The sequence below is a fragment of the Triplophysa dalaica genome, chromosome 3, assembly GCF_015846415.1.
Source record: "Triplophysa dalaica isolate WHDGS20190420 chromosome 3, ASM1584641v1, whole genome shotgun sequence".
Classification (NCBI taxonomy): domain Eukaryota; kingdom Metazoa; phylum Chordata; class Actinopteri; order Cypriniformes; family Nemacheilidae; genus Triplophysa; species Triplophysa dalaica.
Window position 1 is genome coordinate 24,684,385 of NC_079544.1, and position 20,688 is coordinate 24,705,072.

General features: G+C 38.2%; 1 protein-coding gene across 1 annotated transcript; it reads left to right on the plus strand.

The window, feature by feature from the left end:
* The first annotated feature begins 189 nt into the window (after positions 1-189).
* slc25a42 (solute carrier family 25 member 42) lies at positions 190-11,587 on the plus strand. Its single transcript, XM_056742939.1, has 8 exons — positions 190-518; positions 3,727-3,870; positions 5,634-5,745; positions 5,893-5,918; positions 7,298-7,464; positions 8,032-8,148; positions 8,602-8,753; positions 8,870-11,587. Exons 2-8 carry the CDS (start codon positions 3,775-3,777, stop codon positions 9,193-9,195), a joined length of 996 nt encoding a protein of 331 aa, XP_056598917.1. The 5' UTR covers positions 190-518; positions 3,727-3,774; the 3' UTR covers positions 9,196-11,587.
* Positions 11,588-20,688: the final 9,101 nt, after the last annotated feature.

Below are 20,688 nucleotides of genomic sequence, written 5' to 3' on the forward strand. Positions count from 1 at the left end.
TTTGCGCGTAGAGTACGCGTCGATTTTCCACGCAAACAACACGTACTCTAAGCGTTGTTGAGGTGTTATAATTCGCACGTTTTTTACCCTCTTGGCTTTCCATACTCTGCTGACGCCCCTCGAACGAGCCTATCGACAACGAGCGCGCTCACGCCTCGGAATACAAATCCCATAATGCACCTTGCGTCGCCCTTCCACAACGCTAGCGCGCTCCTCTGACAGAAAATAGCGTGAAATGTGCAACATCACCATGCCAAAGTCACGCGTGCAGACCTGAAAGTCAAATAAAATTAGTTGAACTGGTTCTCCTGCCACGGCAGACACGGGTTGTTAGTGAATGGTGACTGACGGTTGTTTAAGTCAGTCGATGGGGACTGGAATTTATCAGTTTGATCGTATGTGTGCTTGTCAGGTTAGCAGAGGAATGTTAAAGCGAAGTCTCTTCAGATCTGTGTGAACTCGGCGTTTCTGTCTTAATTTTGGCCAGAGGAACCCGACAATTGCTGTCAGAGGATAAGGTGAGAGAAAAGATTCAATTGAACGGTAACTATTTATGTTGTGCTAACAGGCTTAGGCTAAATGTGTCATGAGTTCAGCTGTGTCTCTGAGAATATATTTAATCAGGAATTTCTCATTCCTTGCGGTTTAATGGTCATATTTAACCAGTAAGTTAATTTATTTTGATAATAAATAGTTTTTGGTCTGTTGCAGTTGTCTAGTGGTTTAATGCTACATTTGTCGTGTTTGTGTGGTCAAATAGTAACCTCGTCTAGATTCTACCGCATAAAAATCTTGCATGAATAAACCAACATTTATGATTCATTATTTCGGCGTAGAACATGAGAGAATTACACACGTCATCTTGTCGTTGATCATGGGAATCAGAAATGATTCCCAACATTCATATATTAATTCAAGTTCTTTGGCTTCCTCTGCTGTGTCACCATGCATTAAAGGGCACTGATGTTGTTTTTGTTGACCGTCTGGGATTTTCCATTTCCTGCTGATTCGAACACAAAAGTAGTGTTGTGGAAAAGTCATGTGAAAATCGAGGGACATTAAAGACACTTCTGTTGCTTCAAGTGTCATGCTTGAACCTAGCCAATAAAAACTCTCATACCCTTGAAACTGTTTTGCCAGGGTCATTAATATTAACACGGGGAGGATGTAATCCTGGATTATATTGTTCTGTACTTCACACTGGTGATTCTTTACCATGGTTTAGTAATTCACGAAGGGTTGAAGTCAGGTGTGTTGTCATTTATGTCAAAATACTTTGTCAATTACTAGCTTAATATGTATGAAACTGAGAGCAAGTCATTTTTGAAATCTTGTTTGCGTTTACTGTTTTTTTGTATGAAATCTAAGCGGAATGAATTTGTAAGTGTTAACTATAGATGATATGAGTTTGTTAGTAAAAGTTTGTGATTGATGGGCGATACAATTCCAGATGACTTATATTGTTCAGTTGAACACTAAATCTATATTAGTAACATGTATAATTGATCTATAAAAGTGTCAGCATGGAAAAATTACATACATCCATCATTAAAATGATCTAATTGACTTCAATGAGTTAGCACATGTCTTATGAAGTGAAACAATACATTTGTAAGAGAAAGCATAATGTATTGAGTTTATTTATTGATGTGGTGTATCCAAACATGCAAAAGTGTAGTGTGAAATCTGTCTGTGTGCTGTACCACTTGACAAAACCGGCATGTCAAGAGATCCGACAGTTTTATTTTCATATTGAATGTATTGAAAGTGGCTTTGCTATAAGCTGCTCAGGGTGACTGGAAGTGAATGCCTGTGGTGTTAAAATCCGATCCTCTGTGAATATTTGTGAGCTCTTGTTCAGCTGGTCTGAAATGTTTTACCCACAGACAGAGTCTTTGCTTACAGCCAACCTCATATGATCTGTGATTCTGAGAACTACAATATTCACAGTGTTACACCATATAGTCTTCAACCAGCTTTCAATTTCAACTCATTTATCTCACAGAAAACCAAAGGTTTAGGTTTACAAGTTGTAAAAACACCTGCACACAGCATGAACGAATGTAAGTAGTGATGTGGACTGGCACACTTTCTCGCCCCGAGTCATCAGATCGTCCTTATTGTTAAACCCTATTGTTGAGTCTGTTTTACGTCAGAAGAAGAGAGAAAATTTTATTTTATAAATAAGTGGTGTCCTGCAGATGTTTTTATCAGAACCTGTTGCAACCCAGTCAATTAATTTTGGTTTATTTATGTTGATTTTTATCCCTATTCCTGATTGGAAATATCACAGTATTAATATTACATCAAAATATTTCTTACATAGATCACCTGATAAACTGGAATACCCTTTGCAGGTTACACAATCATCGCAAACTTTCATTTGATCTACTTTCTCAGTGTCAGAGGATATATGTCATCATTTTCAGACTAAAGATGGTTTCAAAGCAAACAAGCTTTTCTGTACATGTGCCTGTTCGTTGACTGCCCTTTCCTTCAGGTACACGTTTACAAACAATAGAGTGCCTTTTGAATATTTCTGATAACAATCAAAATAATCTGAGAAAGAAATGTTACTTGACTTTACTTGCTTCTCCAATATTTAGAATTAAGAATGCGATACCAAGCTCCGACCACTACATTTACATTTACATTTAGTCATTTGGCAGACGCTTTTATCCAAAGCGACTTACAGTGCACTTATTACAGGGACAATACCCCTGGAGCAACATGGAGTAAAGTGTCTTGCTCAAGGACACACTGGTGGTGGCTGCTGGGATCGAACCAGCAACCTTTGATTTGCCAGTTCAGTGGTTTAACCCACTAGACCACCATCTCCATACCACTAGATATCAATGTACAGAAAGTTTTTTTTTTAAATGCTGCTGAACAACAGGACCTTTCAAAAAAGTGGTTTATTTATTAAAAACAACATTCAATGAATATTGACAAATTGTTTATTTAGTACAATTGTTAGACAATAAAAAAAGAATATAAACATGAATTAAATTAAATAAAATAAATAGTTATATTATTACACACTAGCCAGATAGATAAACAATCGCAGACCGGAAGTTAACTGCAATTCAGACTCCAGGCATGCGCTTCCAATGAAACGCTCTATAAAGTTTAAATGATATGATGGTGTTGAAGTAAATAAAGTAGCATGTGTTTATTGTTCAGACTTGTCTTTCTCCTGCCCAGACTGTGAATAATTCAGCATTTGTTTTATTATTAGAGATGCATGTGTTGGACTCTTTTAGATGTTATTTAATCCAGAAGCTTCTGAGGATTTCTGTCAACACATCAGATATCTGTTCCCTTGACCTGCTTTTGTGTTGCAGTTTATTTCTCTTCTGCACGAGTGATTAAAGTCGTTTAAGATGAAAAAACTGTTGTGAGATTCGTTAGTGATGTCTTGGGATATGATCACGTACAACAAATATAATGTCACACAGGTGAAGTCAGAACCGCAGGCTACATTCAATCCAGATCCCATTCGTTCTGTACATTGTGATGACAATTAAGCACGTTTTCTTTTCCCATTCTCATTCCCCTGATGTTATATTCTTGGGTCTTTTTGTAGTTTCAATTATTTTCAGTTAAACTATTGTATAAATAGTAAAAAAATATTTTATACATTTTACTTATAAATCTGAAAGAAAAGCATACACTACCAGACTGTATGAAAACATTATTTAACGTTTTTCTCTAATGTGTTTTCAGGTGTTCTTCTGTGTGTGTTTGTGTGTGTGTTTGTGTGTGTGTGTGTGAATGGATCAGGTCAGGATGGGAAATGCTGTTCAGGAACGGCAGGAGCCGCTCCCAAAGGGTGAAGTTCTGCCACGCCCTTATTCCAGCCAAACAGAGGTAAGGATAGGTGCTCTCTAACCACACACTGCTAAATTGCCATGCTTCATCCAGAGGATTATGACAGATTCTTTATTTATTTTTTATGTCACGCTGATGGTACAGTTTGTTGTAGGACTGGAACGAATGTAAAAAAAAAGTTTGGATACTTCTATCCGAAATGACTTATAGTGGATAATGATTGACGTTTTGTTTGGGTCAATTTAAGGTGTTTTCATTGAGGATGAGCCATTAATCTTTTTACAAATGTATTATTTGGTTGTGGTCAGGTATCTGGTGAACATGTTAATGATGATCATTCAAGAACCAGCGATATTTGATGTGAGGTTTTTATTTCGTTCTGCCATTTGAGAATGTTTGTGTGCACAGTGTTGAAAGAGAAGATCATAAAACTACCCCTTATACTGTCAATCTTTGCTCAACATTAGTCAAATAATGTGTTTCATGGAAGATCAAGGTCATACAGGTTTGGGTGAGTTAGTTATGTCAGAATGTTCATTCTCAAATGAAAAGCTGATCGCAGTTACCGTGTTCTTTCTCATTATATTTGTGTTAAAAAAAGCGAGAACACACAGAACAGATGCTTTGTTTATGATGAATGCAGAAAGAAACGCAGTTTTTGTCCAGACATGTGTTAGGGATGGGCTTTATTCACACAACGCGAGGAACTACAGCTCCTATACACATTTAAAGATAAAGTGTGTCACTTTTCAATCTGGTTTCCTCAATGTCTGCTACTGACAAACATAGTATATAATAGACATTACATCACATCAGTCCATGTCACACAGAAACACACTTGAGTCATGACTACATTTTTATGACACTCACTGTTCTTTAATGTTATATTGCTACTTTACATTTATTCACACGACAGATGGCCTGTGAATGGAGCTTCAAGTAATGTGTTCTTGGATTGCTCTTAAAGGGAACTACTCCTTTGACATTCTGTCATCATTTACACGGCCTCTCATATCAAACCTGTTTGAATTTCTTTCTTCTGCAGAAACAAAAGAAGATATCGGAAAAGCACAGCTCCCCCCATTCACTTCTATTGTAACCAATACAATGGAATGGGGTGCTGTTAATGACATTCTACAAAATGTCTTCTTTTGTATACTGTGGAAGAAAGAAACGGATACAGGTTTGACATGACAAGAGGATGCCTGAATTTTGATTTTTTAGAAATATGATAGGTTTTAAGTCAATCATTTAATTCATTTTGATATTTTGGAGTAAGAGGACGTCAAGGTTTATAATGGTCATCATCAGGTTAATGTTTTTTCTTTGGTTTCTGTGAGATGACAGTTAACAGGGTTCATGTGTTCTGTTGGAAGTGTAAAGGTTGTTAGTTTAATTTCTACATACTGTGATAACAAATGTATACCCTTAATGTACTGTAAAACGCTTTGGATGATGAACACGTCTTTCAAACGCACATAATGCCAGTCATTGCTTTCATCTTTTCATGTGTGTGTTGTGTAGGTTAAACACTGGTTACTCAAAGTTTTGTGTAATATATATATATGAATATGTTTACATTATAAACACACACTCTTCAACCTTTATTCACTCTTACTGCGATGAATAGATTTGTTTTATCAATTCTAAAAGGTTGTGATTTCTATTGAGTAAAATGTTTTTTCATTGAGAACTTAAGTGTTCGTTTAGTCTTTAGTTATTGCTGAATTCATGAATCGTAATTAATCTCTCTAACATCTTTGCTTTGTGTGTTTCTGCTGTTGGAATGTGTGTGTGTGTAGGGTTTTAAACAGGGTCGAACGGTCCTGAACTCTCTGCTGTCGGGGGCTTTCGCAGGCGCTTTGGCTAAAACAGCAGTTGCTCCTCTGGACCGAACTAAAATCATCTTCCAAGGCAAGAAACTCATATTAACACAGAGTGACTGATTTAACAACATCTTCAGCCGTTAAACACAACAAACACAGAGAAGTCCACAGATTGATTTACATCATCAAAAGAAATCATTTACCATCTTTAAACATTTCCCTCTTTCCATTCCAGTGTCATCAAAGAGATTCTCAGCTAAGGTGACTGCTTTTCTTTTTTCTCCTATATCATACATGAGTAAATTACTGTTGTTGCTAGGGATGCACCGTTACTATTTCCTTGCCGATCCGATTCTGACACCTGAATTCTGCGTATTGGCCGATACCGATCCTGATCCGATTCGATACTAGCACTGTTTTTCTTGATCAAAGTAGAGTTGCATATTTAATCTTTTATCGCCAGAGGTGGATAGTTCTTAAGCATGTTTACTTTCAAGAACATTTTAAAATATCTGTACTTTATCAGAGAACTTCGGACAAAAAATACTTCCCTACAGTATGAAGCACATCATACTTACTCCACTACAGTCCATAAATAAATGTTGTTTTTCAGCTTTTAATCCATGAGTACATTAAAATCTACCACTTACCTTTCCTTAAGTATTTTTACTTTTAAAGGTAGAAAAGTATGAAAAGTGAAAAGTGCTGTATTAAACTTGTATTAAAAAATGTGGTCTCATAAAGCACAGATACTTACAAAATGTTTAACAAATAAATCTCTGTTTATTACACAAAACTGTCACAGTATAAAAGTCTCCAAACTCCCTCATGCACATCCTGGACACAAAATGATGCGCTTAATACATTCGCTTCTACATTATTAAAGTCATGCGCATTGGACGTGAAATCATGCGCTTAATGCACCCGCTTCACTCGAGAGCATCCCGGACCTGATGTAGCGGGGATCTTTGCTTCATAAGTTCAAAACAGTTATAACACAAAGAGAAGAGATATGTTATGTGTTTAAATCATAGTACATTGCATCCATCCTAAAGTACAAAAAAACGAGTTATTGTGTATGAATGCATAACATATCGCATAACATAGACCGCTTCCAGTGCTTGAATCTAGTAACATTACACTCAGTGAGTACCGTCTCCGGCAAAATGCAGTTTAAACCAAACCACAGTCTATTATCTGTTGATGATGAAGAATATAGAAAACATTGGAATGAGTAACGTCCTGACTGTTCCCTGACACATGCATGCTGGATGGAGATTGACAGATGACCGCACCAGCGGAGGTCTGAGTTTTTAAATTATGCTATATTGGTTTATTCCTCGCATAAAGCTATCGAAATACATGACATCGAATACAGTGGATGACAATTTTTATGGCCATTTCCTGATACTTAGTCCTTTTTGAAGCTTTAGAGTAACATCCATGGGTGACACAATGGATCGGAATTGAAGGGATACCCGTCAGTCAGATACCCTATCCAGCAAAAAAGACCCCTATCAGCCTCAATTCCGATCCAGAGTATCGGATTGGTGCATCCCTTGTTGTGGCCTTAAGGATCTATCAATCTGTTTGATAATCTTAATCTTTGGTGTCATGAACATGTTTGTTATGTTTTCTAGGAGGCGTACAGGTTAATATACCGCACATATCTTAAAGATGGATTCTTCAGTCTGTGGAGGGGAAACTCTGCAACAATGGTGCGAGTTATTCCATACGCTGCCATTCAGTTCTGTGCACACGAACAGTACAAGAGGATTCTGGGACAGTATTATGGCTTCCAGGGCAAGTGAGTGTGACTGACCTGCTTTTCATAGAGGTATAACCTCTGAGAAGAATTTCTTCTTAAAGCAGTAATGTGGAGAATTTAGCGGCATCTAGTGGTGAGGTTGCAAATTGCAACCAGTGGCTCACTCCACTGATCACCCCTCCCTTTCGAAGCACAACGGTGGCTGGCACAGAACAAACATGTCGTCACATTTACGCTTTTGTGCCAAAGGAGATAAATGTATTTACGTGCGCTGTAGAGCCCTTTGTCCATTAGGGTAACTGTATAAACAATAGATAGAAATGTGTGTTAATAGAAATAGCTCATTCTAAGGTAATAAAAACATAACGCTTTATTATGTAAAGTCTTTCTACACCTCTGAACTCATAGTTATGTTTATTAAAGTGCTCTTCTCTCAAAAGATCCACCAAGAAATTACAAACTGGACCCTTAACTCACGGAAATCAAATCAAGATCACAAGTCGAATATAGGGACAGTAAATGATGCTGGAGGTCTGCCCCTCTTAGAAACCCATCATGATGATGTCATGTGTGACTATCCACTCTCTCTCTCTCGTTCTCTCTCAGAGCTCTGCCCCCTGTGCCACGGCTGCTTGCGGGTTCACTGGCGGGGACCACTGCTGCCATGCTCACATATCCACTGGACATGGTCCGCGCTCGCATGGCCGTCACACCTAAAGAAATGTAAGACTGCTAAATATGATGTCATGACATTGGCAATTCTCTCTATTCTTTTATTGTATGTTTAGTGATATCAGCATTTTGACTTTGTTTACATGAAGAAAGCTGGATGTTCGCCTGTGATTTGAAATGTCTCCACCTTATTTGTTGAGTACAATACATGCATTTAAAATATACTTTGAATAAAAAGTGAGGTGTTTGGCTGATGATGATGGGTACAGTTCCTCTTTTCTGCTATCTGCTTATTTCAATAATTTTTGAGTTACAGATGGGCAAACTCTGGAAAAAGAACATAGATCATATTTTTTCAACAGATTCTACTAACAGATTTACAAATATCTGCATTAAAATAAAATGATGATGCTGACATCTTTTCAAAATCTCTCAATCTTAATGTGTAAATGAAGATATTAAACACTTCTGGCATTAATGTCCTGTTATGTGATGATCTCTCAGGTACAGTAATATTCTGCACGTGTTTGTTCGGATATCACGTGAGGAGGGCTTGAAGACGCTCTGCAGAGGATTTACTCCCACTATACTAGGTGTGATACCGTACGCAGGACTCAGTTTCTTCACCTACGAGACACTGAAGAAAATTCACGCAGGTAGAAGCTCACGTCACATGGCAAAATGTCACTTTTAGGTTTTTTTTGTTATTTTTATTCCCAGAAGTTTCAAAGTATTAAAACTTCCCGATTTTCACTAAAATATTTTGTTTCAGAGCGAACGGGCTGCTCGCAGCCATACTCATATGAGCGTCTGGCGTTCGGGGCTTGCGCGGGGCTGATCGGTCAATCCGCCTCATACCCGCTGGATGTGGTGCGCAGGCGAATGCAGACGGCGGGCGTCACTGGACACACGTACGGCACCATCGCGGGCACCATGCGGGAGATCGTGGTGGAAGAGGGCGTGGTACGTGGTCTCTACAAGGGTCTGAGTATGAACTGGGTCAAGGGTCCGATCGCGGTGGGCATCAGTTTCACGACCTTCGACCTAACGCAGATCCTCCTGCGTAAATTTCAGCAGTTGGGTTATAATGGGCGGTAGCGGTAGGTAATGGAGACATTTTGGCGTGTCATTGTATGATGCGAGCACACACGGGTGTGACACAGAGTTTGTGGTGCAGAAAAAGAGAAGAAACTATTCTATTCGAGCGAATGCTGCTGGTGAACAGAAGAGGAAAGGATTGATGTCTTTGACCGATCGTTTTAATACACGTGCTGGATTGTGATATTATATGTACAGATTTTGGTTTTGCCATGCAGGTGTGTTTGAGTCTCCTTTTCGTAAGTGCAATATTATCTGTCCTGAGTGTCACTCTGGATATGTAATTAAGTTTGTCTCCTAGTATACTCCTCTGTGAGCTACGTGAAGATGTTCTATTTGTGGAATGTCAGAGGCCTTCATGAAACAAAGATATACAGCAGAGTTTACAGCACGTTTGTGTGTTTATATGAATGACATTTTAATATTTTTAGTGAAAATTGAAACCTGTTTTCACAGGCGTTAAGATTTGTCATGACAGTAAAGCTGAATCTGTCATGAGTCATGGGGGTGACAAGATATATTGTGGTGTGACATATGGTGAAACAAACAAAAGAAAGATATGAACTGTACACTTAACTATTTTTTTTTGGTTTTTCAGTTTTAGTTTTCTGAGTGACTAGTAGAGTATGTATTTTTTAATAATTTACACAGTAGGTTTGGTTAAGCCTTGAATATAGTCAATTCTTCAACAAGCTGTATAAAAAATAGTATTATTGAGTGGAGTTAAGTCTGTTATTTTAATTTCAACTTCATTATTTTTTATTACCCCAGTCATGAACTTAATGCCACACTGTGAGAAATCTTAATGATCCTAATAAATAGGCTTCAGGATCAGATTTTGAATTGTGGGTAAAATTTTAACCAAACAGGATTAACTAGACTGATATACACACTTTTTTAATGACTAATCATAACCAAAGAAGGTCATTTGCTCTAGGACAGGAGACTTGACGTGGTGTTTGTTTGTGTGTACACAGGTGTCTGTTGCCTCCATCTTTAATCTATGCACTTGATGTATATGCTTTCATGCAGCACACAGACTGATCCATGCTTTGTGTGTTGTGTGTTTTACACTTGTCTGCAGTCCTTAAGTGCCTAAAGAAAGATATGACCCATGAACAAACTGACTTTATCTCATACTGATGTATGAACACTTCAAACTGGACTAATGTATTAGCTTACATTCAGCTTGTTGTTGTTCTGTTTATGAACAAATATTGTTGTGCTATTTGTACAGAAATACATAAGAAATGAAAGCAGAAAATGTTCAAAACAGGTCCTGGCGAAAAAGTTCACGCAAAAAATGTGGATTCTGTCATTGTTTCTTTAACCTCATGTCAGAATTGTGTTTGGATTAGAACACATGCTGTTGTTTTTATAATTTAATAAATGCTTATTTTAGATTCTGACAGCCCTGCTTTCATTCAGATGTAAATGGTAAAGAAACAGAAGCCAGGGTCATGTGAGTTTGAAAGGACATGATGGTGAGTGAATGACAGTTTTCATCTTTAAGGGAACTGTTCCTTCAATTGATGATTAATTTATGACCGAAGCAAAAACTTTAGAGACAGTGTTGCAGATTTAATCTGGTCTTTATTAATCTATTAGATATTTGGTTATCTTTACAGAATGTGACCTAGAGGAGAATGTGTTATGTATAAGAGTGACTGAAGTGTGATGTTTTTTTTATCTGGGGTCACAGCATTTATTCTAACATATCACATCTCTTACTAACCAGACAATCACATAACACTAAAGCACAATGTCCTAATATCTATAACCAGCTCTAAATACATTTAAAATATAATCTAACACCCCACAACGCCTATACTGAGATTTTCAATTTAAAGATCAGATGAGGTTTAGTTGAAACTTTAACAAAACACAGATTGTAGATCAATATTTATTCATTTGTATATGACTTGAGTTTATAGTGTTTTGCTTTATGGGTACCATCACTAAAATCTCTCTGACTGTTTTTGTCGATTTTGTGCCTAGATGAATGTAAATTAAACTAATGACGATGTAATTATGGTTCTTGTGTTCTTGACTTCCTTTAACTGTCACACTGAAACACTGTCAGGAAAATAAATCTAAAAACAGTTTGAAATGAAAAAACGTATGTTTATCCTCTAGATGGCGCCATAGATGCACAGTTAAAGAAATGGGGTTTGTGACAAACAATAGTCTCTTTAATATTTTTTTTTACGATTTTAGAAACAAGGCTCATTTTCTCAAAACACTACATACGGTTTATACATCTACACCCAGAATTAGCAGAACATTTCAGATATTTTGCAAAATGAATCACAGCCTTCGAAACTTTTACAAAACTTTTGGTACACATTTGGTTCAGATTCCGTTTGAACCACTTACACACTGCTGTGCTTAAACATTTGAAGAACTTCTACTGATGTAATCTGGGTTTAATTTTTTTTAAATATAATACATAAATATATTGACCAAATAGTAATCAAGACTAATATACTGCATATTGATGAAAATATATACTTCTGTCCACATTGGAAAACCATTTACGTAATTTTTCACAGAAAATCTGAAAACTTAAATACAATTTAGTATAAGAACAAAAACACTTTTGGAGACAAAACAAACACATAATTACAGTAATAAAAATAAAAACAGCTAAACATCATCTCTTACCCTAGCTGGATCTGGTCATAGCACTTCATCCACATCACAGGCGATGTCCTCTCTCGCAAGACAGCGAGGAAAGATTCTTCTTGAATGCCGAATCCATCCTTGCATCAATTAGGTCACAGGCCTCTTCCATGGCTTGAATGAGGGGTATCCTGACACAGAGGCGGAGCCAGAGGGGTGTCCAGGGCCCGGTTTTTCAAAAGGTTTAATCCGGATAAAATTGATCCGGATTTAGTAATCCTTTTTTTGCGATCCGTGATCACGTTATCCAGTTTACTTTTGGAGCCCGTTTTTTAAAGCAACATCGGATTGGATCAATCTGATCCGGATAGGAACTTTTCAGGATCACCAAATCTGGATAACCAGTGCTGGATAACCAGTGCTCAAACAGGATAGAGAATCAAAATGTAGAACTATAGATATGTAAAGAGCAACAAGTAGAATAGCCAGTTTGGGGTCAATATAAGTTTATATTTATTTGAAATGAAAACACAAACATTTAAAAAAAACTAAAAACAAGAAAAACCCCACCCCATCCTCTTCCAGCAGTCCCCTCATCTGAGACCTACAACACAAACAATTGAGCAATTGAGCGTTTAAATGGAGTTCTGAGAGCGGAACCACAGAAAGCATGCAACATAACCCTTGCCTGTATTGTCCTGCACAACATTGCTACTAAGCGCAATGTCCCTCTCTGTGCTGACAATGATGCACCTGAGCCCCTTGGAGACCCTAACCAACCAGTGGCGGAGCTACACTTTAAAATCAGGGGTGGCAAAGGGGTGTCAAGGTAAAAATAAATTACTTTCCACAAAATGTATATAGATTAAATTCAAGTTGTTTATTTTCCAAAATGTACACAATTATATATGTATTAAGTATACAGCAAAAATAGAACAATAAGTATTCAAAGTGCTCCTTGGACTAATCAAGTCCAAGAGAAAAAACTGAGGTAAACTTGGACCTGTCAAAACAAGGCAGGAGTAGGCAGTTGTACACATTCAAACATGTACTACAAGAATAATAGTAGAACAACAATACAAAAAAAACATAGAGCCCTTAAACACTGACTCTAATGATAAACTTCAATAGTTGTACCAGGTATAACCTGCATCTACACATGGTATGGCACCACCAAGTTCACAAATACAAACATTTAGATTCAGAACAGCATAATTCTGCGGTTCTGGTGAGATGAAGCAAAATGTTTTACACACCTCATGAAGAAACCATAATTTGGAACAATTTGCTTGTTATTATTTACCATGAGTACACCGTTACTAATAATACAAATACTAAAGTAATACATGACGACAAAATCTGAGTATATTGAGGTCTAGCCTATTTGACAACACAAGGAAAATTGCTTAAAGAAATCTAGACATGTTATGTTCGCTGAGAGAGCGTGGTTTGAGACAGTGCTCCGTCAAACTTTTTCTAAATATATCGTTTATTCCTGTTATTTCTTAATATTTATATTGTAAATTGATAACTCACAGAGGGTTAAACCTATCCTTAAGTGTATCCCATACCAAATATCGTCATATAACGCACAGATAGATTTGTTTTATACGATCATTCGCTATTAGCACTCAGGCTGTTAGCATTCCCAGCCTTTAGTTTCTGAATATTGCCTTTACTGCTTAACTCACTGTTCTCATTATGACACCACTAATGGCTAATGATTCAGATATGTGTTTAACGTTACCTCTGAGTGCAGATGATGAATCTTTCTTCGCACTTCAGTCAGAACTGGAAGTATTGGAGAAGCAGATCCACGATCTACTCGAGAGGCAAACACGTCTGCGAGAACGTAAAACGGCGATGGAAACATCCCGGGCTGACGCTCGCAAAGCTGCGGTAAGTGTTCGACGTGATTGTAATACTCCTATCACTTCTACTCCGTGTGTTTCTATGCACAGAGCCCAGGCTTCAAGACCACGACGAGCCGAAATGAACTTCACTCCTGCACCTGCACACACACGGCGGAAGGCGAAATCCAGGACCGGAGCGATGACCTCTCCCCCACCGCCGCGACCGGTCTTCGAGATTTCTACGAGAAATCGCTTTGCCGCCCTCTGCGAGACGAAATCCAACGCTGTGGTCATCGGAGACTCAATCGTCCGGAACGTACGCGCCTCCTTCAATGAAGGTAAGGTGCGCACTCACTGTTTTCCTGGCGCCCGTGTTCTCGATGTGTCTGCGCAGGTAACTGCGATTCTGAAGGAGGATGCAAGAGTAGGAGCCGTAGTTCTGCACGCGGGGGTGAATGATGTGAGAATGCGGCAGTCGGAGATCCTGAAGAGGGACTTCAGGAGTCTGGTCGATACTGTTCGCAACGCATCGCCCACGGCGAGGATCATCGTATCAGGGCCGCTTCCAACTTACCGACGAGGGAACGAAAAGTTCAGTAGACTATTTATGCTTAATAATTGGTTAATGTCATGGTGTATTGAACAGAAGCTGCTCTTTGTAAATAATTTTGATCTGTTCTGGGAGCGACCTAGGCTTTTCCGCCCCGACGGGCTGCACCCCAGCAGCATTGGAGCGGAAATTCTGTCTGACAACATCTCAAAGACGCTACGCACCATTTGACTAGTAAGTACAAATTTTAACTACAGTCTGTGTTCTTCTCACCCAACTGTTAAGAATGTTACTGCTTTCAAATGCATAGAGACTGTGTCTGTCCCCCGAATAATACAACCAAATAATAATTTATTTAAAAGTCAGAGAAAAAATCTTATCATGATTAAACCAAAAGACAATATATTTAATGAGCAAAACCAACGCCTAAAGTTTGGGCTACTTAATATTAGATCACTAAATCCAAAAGCAGTTATTGTAAATGAAATGATCACAGACAACAGTTTTGATATACTTTGCCTCACTGAAACCTGGCTTAAGCCAAATGATTATTTTGGTCTAAATGAGTCTACTCCTCCAAGCTACGGTTATATTCATGAGCCACGTCCGGTTGGTCGAGGTGGTGGTGTCGCAACAATCTTTAGAGACTTTCTTACCGTTACTCGGAGAACAATGCATACATTTAAATCATTTGAAATGCTTGCGTTGAACATAACAGTTCCAAACAAAAGTAAAAAATCATTGGTCTCTCTTACATTGGTTACTGTGTATAGACCCCCTGGGCCTTACACTAATTTTCTGATAGAGTTCGCAGACTTCTTATCGGATCTATTGGTTAACGTCGATAAAGTACTGATTGTTGGAGATTTTAATATCCACGTAGACAGTGCTAACGATCCATTAGCTGTGGCGTTTAAAGAACTACTAGACTCTTGTGGTGTAACACAATACATCAATAGACCTACTCATCGCCTTAATCATACCCTAGACTTGATTATATCTCACGGAGCCGATCCAACCAATATCGATATTATACCTCAAAGCGACGATGTTTCCGATCACCATCTTATAATATGTACACTGCGCACTGCAGAAATCAGTTGTATATCTCGTTATCGACAAGGTAGAACAATCACCTCAACTACTAAAGATAGTTTCGTAAAGAACTTGCCAGATCTGACTTCTCTAATAACCTTTCCAACGAATATAAAATTGCTCGATGACATGACCAGCAACATGGGCACTATTTTCTCTAATACATTAGAAGCGGTCGCACCTATGAAGTCAAAAAGGATAAATGAAAAGAACATAGCACCATGGTATGATAACACCACTCGCGCCCTAAAAAGAGAAACGCGTAAACTGGAGCGAAAATGGAAACAAACCCAATTAGAGGTCTTTAAAATTGCATGGAAAGAGAGTGCAAGCTGTTACAAAAAGGCACTAAAAGCAGCAAAAGCCGAGCACTTCCGTAACCTCATAGAAAATAACAAAAACAATCCAAGGTTTTTATTTAGTACAATTGCTAAATTAACAAACAAACAGACTCCACCTGACCTGGGTATTCCGCCGCACCTTGGTAGCAATGAATTCATGAAATTTTTTACAGAGAAAATCGAAATAATACGAGACAACATAGCTAAAACCAAACCTCCAAGTTTGTCGGAAGAATTAGTTTCAACCGTCACCCAAAAAGAAAAGCTAGAGTGTTTTTCTCCTATAAATCAGGAAGATTTAATTAAAATTATTGCAACATCCAAACCGACGACATGCTTATTAGACCCCATTCCGACTACTTTATTAAAAGAGTTACTACCTGCTGTAATTGAGCCCATTTGTAACATAATCAACTCGTCTATTAATCTAGGACATGTCCCAGGACCCTTTAAACTGGCTGTAATTAAGCCTCTTATCAAAAAACCAAATTTAGACCCAAATGAACTTGGAAGCTATAGACCGATTTCAAATCTCCCGTACTTGTCTAAAATACTAGAAAAAGTAGTGTCAACTCAACTGTGTACCTTCCTACAAAATAATGACATGCACGAAAAGTTTCAGTCTGGCTTTAGACCGCATCACAGCACTGAAACTGCGCTCGTTAGAATTACAAATGACCTTCTTATTGCTTCAGATAAAGGAAACATCTCACTCTTAGTCCTGCTTGACCTTAGTGCTGCTTTCGATACTGTAGACCATAAAATACTACTAGATCGTTTACACCATTATATCGGTATTCAGGGACAGGCACTGCAATGGTTCAGATCTTACTTAACAGACCGATATCAATACGTCCATTTAAATGGGAAATCGTCAAATCTTACGCAAGTCAATTATGGATTACCACAGGGATCGGTTTTAGGACCCTTGCTTTTCTCCATATACATGCTGCCCCTCGGCAACATTATTAGAAAACATGGAATTAGCTTCCACTGTTATGCAGATGATACTCAGCTATATATCTCATCAAGACCAGATGATTCCTTTAAGCTATCCAAACTGGCAGAGTGCATCGAGGACATAAAACATTGGATGACTAGTAATTTCCTCCTTTTAAACTCTAGCAAAACAGAAATATTACTTATAGCACCAAAATTAAGTAAACCGAATATCTCCGATTACAGCCTGCAAATTGAAAGCTGCACTGTTACTCCAACAAATACAGTTAAAGACCTAGGCGTTATATTAGACGGCAACCTGTCATTTAAAAATCACATCTCAAATATCACAAAAACAGCCTTCTTCCACCTTAGAAATGTTGCCAAATTACGAAATAGTTTATGTGCAGAAAAGCTTATTCATGCATTTGTGACCTCACGGCTTGACTATTGTAATGCTCTACTTAGTGGTTGTCCTGTATCATCGATAAACAAACTACAGTTAGTTCAGAATGCAGCTGCCAGAGTTCTTACTAGGTCAAGAAAATACGATCACATAACCCCAGTTTTATCATCGCTTCACTGGCTACCCATTAAGTATCGCATTGATTTTAAAATTATTTTAATTACTTACAAAGCCCTGAACGGTTTAGCACCTACTTACTTAACCAAGCTTTTATCACGTTACAACCCATCACGCTCGCTGAGATCTCAAAACTTAGGACTTTTGACAATACCTAGAATAACAAAATCCACCAAAGGTGGACGAGCTTTCTCATACGTAGCACCTAAACTCTGGAATAGCCTTCCTGATACTATTCGAGGGTCAGACACACTCTCCCAATTTAAATCTAGATTAAAGACACATCTTTTCAGCCAAGCTTTCACTTAATGCATAGTTAATGAACAGCAGCTACGCTAATTATTCTCTTTATTCTCTTTCCGCCTCTGCCTCGGGATGCCCATCCCGAGGTAGGAAGAAGTTCCACCATGTCCAGACGACCGACAGATGCCCATCCCGAGGTAGGAAGAAGTTCCACCATGTCCAGACGACCGACAGATGCCCATCCCCAATTTGAGATTACACCAGATACAGCTGCAGACTGACTGACCATCCCAGCTCCATCTAAGGCAATTCCACCATCTGCCAAGAGAAATATGACCATCGGACCATCCCAGCTCAGACCACTACATCCCCAACCAAGAGCAAAGACGGACTATTTGTCTTATTAATGCTGAAGTTACAATATTTGGTATTAAATGCTAAACTAAAATCACATGTCACCAGTCTGAGTGCAGCTATGACACGTCAGAGGGGATCTGGCCCTCCCGGTTGAGCCTGGTTTCTCCCGAGGTTTTTTTCTCCATTAATCAATCATTGGAGTTTGGGTTCCTCGCCACAGCAGGGCAGTGTTGGCCTGCTCACCGGGAGACTGCATTCATTCATTTATTTATTTAGAAATTAGATGTTATTTATTAGAATGAACTTACTCGTTGTATAAATACCATGCACTGTGCTGTGTTTTAACTTTTCTGTTTTTCCTGTTTGCCCCTGTAAAGCTGCTTTGAAACAATACACATTGTGAAAAGCGCTATATAAATAAACTTGAATTGAATTGAATTGAATGTTAAGTAAGGGATAATGTATAGCGTGGCGGTTGTTATAGCGAATACAACACCGACAGGCTGTTTAGGAGCCCGGCGTGAAGCGGAGGGATCTTAAATCAGCCTGAAGGGGTTGTATTCGCTATAACAACCACCTCGCTATACATTATCCCGCTTATTACATGGCGACCTACCAAATAAATAAATAATTTGACACAACATATTTATTTAAAAGGGAGTTGCTTCCGCTATAGAAAATAGTCCGTTCGGTCTCTACGGTTAGAATCCTGCGTCCATGGCAACGCTCTGTTTTTCATGACAACGGTCTGTTATACTAAGATTAGTGCTGCATTACACGTGCCAATATGAATAAGCCTACCTAATGTCTGTGATTGTTGCTGAACATTTGCTAACGACATGTTTTAAGCATATTCACGCAGGCGTGACAGTATTAGTCAGCATGTTTCACGACTAGTAATGCTCATGAAGTATTAATGCTTAGCACTAAAGTGCAACGTCTCCCTTACTTCCCGTTTAAATACTACTTCGCTTAATTTAATACCAATAATAGCCGTACATACCAGCAAAATGCTCTTCATCGATCCCCTGTGCTGTCGGCGTTGTTTTGGAGCCGTTTGGAGCACGTCACGAAAGTTAACCAATGAAAAGTGTAGCAGCAACAGCACGCTGCGGCTGCACGCTTGTACTGCATGATCAAAATATAGTATTATTTGATACATTTTTAAAGTTTTTATTACATTTTGGGCATTGAATCCACACTGAATCCACCCTTCTGTTGGGATCAGTTTAATCCAGATTTTTTGGATCAAAGTGATCCAAATCCTACAAAAAAGTTCTGAAAAACCCAAACTAAAGGTTTGATCCGGATCAAAACCAAGATTGGATTACGTGATCTAATCCGTTTATGTAATCCGTTTTTTCTTTTGAAAAACACATTTTCAAGATTTGATCCAATCCGTTATCCAAAATCCTAGTGGATTACTTTTGAAAAACCGGGCCCTGGGTGTTTCACCTTGCCTTTAGTTGTTTTTCTCGTATTAAATGTGTCTCGTACAGCTGCTTTGTAACAATGAAAATTGTAAAAAAGCGCTATATGAATAAAGTTGAGTTGAGCATGCGCGCAACCACAAACAGGCACACACTCGCAGTGAAAGCACACATTAAAGTTGGAGAACCCAAAACTCCAAGTGAGAAAGAATAACTCAGGAGAACCCATGCCCAACCAGGGGATTCCAGTTCCCCTCTGGCAAAAGCTGTGCACAACAAGGCTCAATAAACAATTAACAAAGTTACTAATAAGGTAAATTATAGATTTAAGATAATCATTAATAATCTACTAGCATTTGAAATTTTGTAGCGAAGTCGTGTCAAATTGCCGCGTCCTTTATACAGCTCAGTCATCTCAGCTCTTGTCAGGTAGCTGCCATCAGGTTTGGGCATGTACTGCATCCTGCGGTAACCTTGGAACCAGTGGTGTAGTCTAGTTTTTTGTAGTGAGAAAACTCTGATTCCCCCCCAGCCTACTCATCCGTCCCAGGTCGACAACCCATGAGCACCACCACACGCACGAATTCAAGGATAGAGAATGCCTCTATATGTAATCAAGAAAGATTTATTGCAAGCAAGATTTCAATAGCCAATGACAGCTCTGGGGACTTGCTGGTTTTAAATCAGTCAGTTAAGAGTTTTATTTATGTATACAGTCACTAAAGTACAGGTTTTATTAGCTGGCAATTTTCAATGCACATTTGTGATCAACGGGATAAAGCTATTAAGTATTTCTACACAAACCCATCCTGCTAAAAATAGTATTACATACATTCTAGTGGTTTCCATTTAAATACCATTATGAAACACATTTCTTTATCATTTTTTTATTTTATGCCTTTTCTATTGATTCCCATCTGCATCTCTTGTGTTTTGGGAAGGGTTCTATTGTTTTTTTAAGAAGGGCAACTACATAATGTAAAGAATATCTTGTGAAAGTATAAACTTTAGATTTTGATTTAGTTTGACTAAGGCCAAGTCAGAGACTCACAGTAAATCATATTGAAAAAAATGGTTAAAATCAAACTCTGATATTCGTCACTAATAACTAGATTTTTCAAACACTTTATGTGTGTAAGTTGCATCTATTATTGACATTGATATTTAACTATAATAATTAACAATGAACATTTGTACAGTTTTATCAAGCACCTGTTGCACCTATAGATTGCTGGCAGTGTCTCTAGCTTGACTTTCACAAGGCTTGTAAGGAGTTCTCATCTCTTATCATCTAAAACAATTATAAACATTGTAGTATAAGTTATCTCTCCCTTTCTCCCTCATGTATTGATTCAACACACAAACTAATGTTTGTGAAGTTGGCAAGTTAGATAAAATTTAATATGCCAACAGTCACAATAAGACTAACAGTTATGTTAATGGTAACAAATATGCTTGTTTTATTAAAGACTTTGCAGTG

Bases quoted from the DNA above. Each gene is read 5' to 3' on its own strand.
- slc25a42 (XM_056742939.1), top strand. From the start codon at position 3,775: ATGGATCAGGTCAGGATGGGAAATGCTGTTCAGGAACGGCAGGAGCCG. The intron at 8,149-8,601 runs GTAAGACTGCTA...ATGATCTCTCAG, and splicing joins GCCGTCACACCTAAAGAAAT to GTACAGTAATATTCTGCACG. The intron at 8,754-8,869 runs GTAGAAGCTCAC...ATTTTGTTTCAG, and splicing joins ACTGAAGAAAATTCACGCAG to AGCGAACGGGCTGCTCGCAG.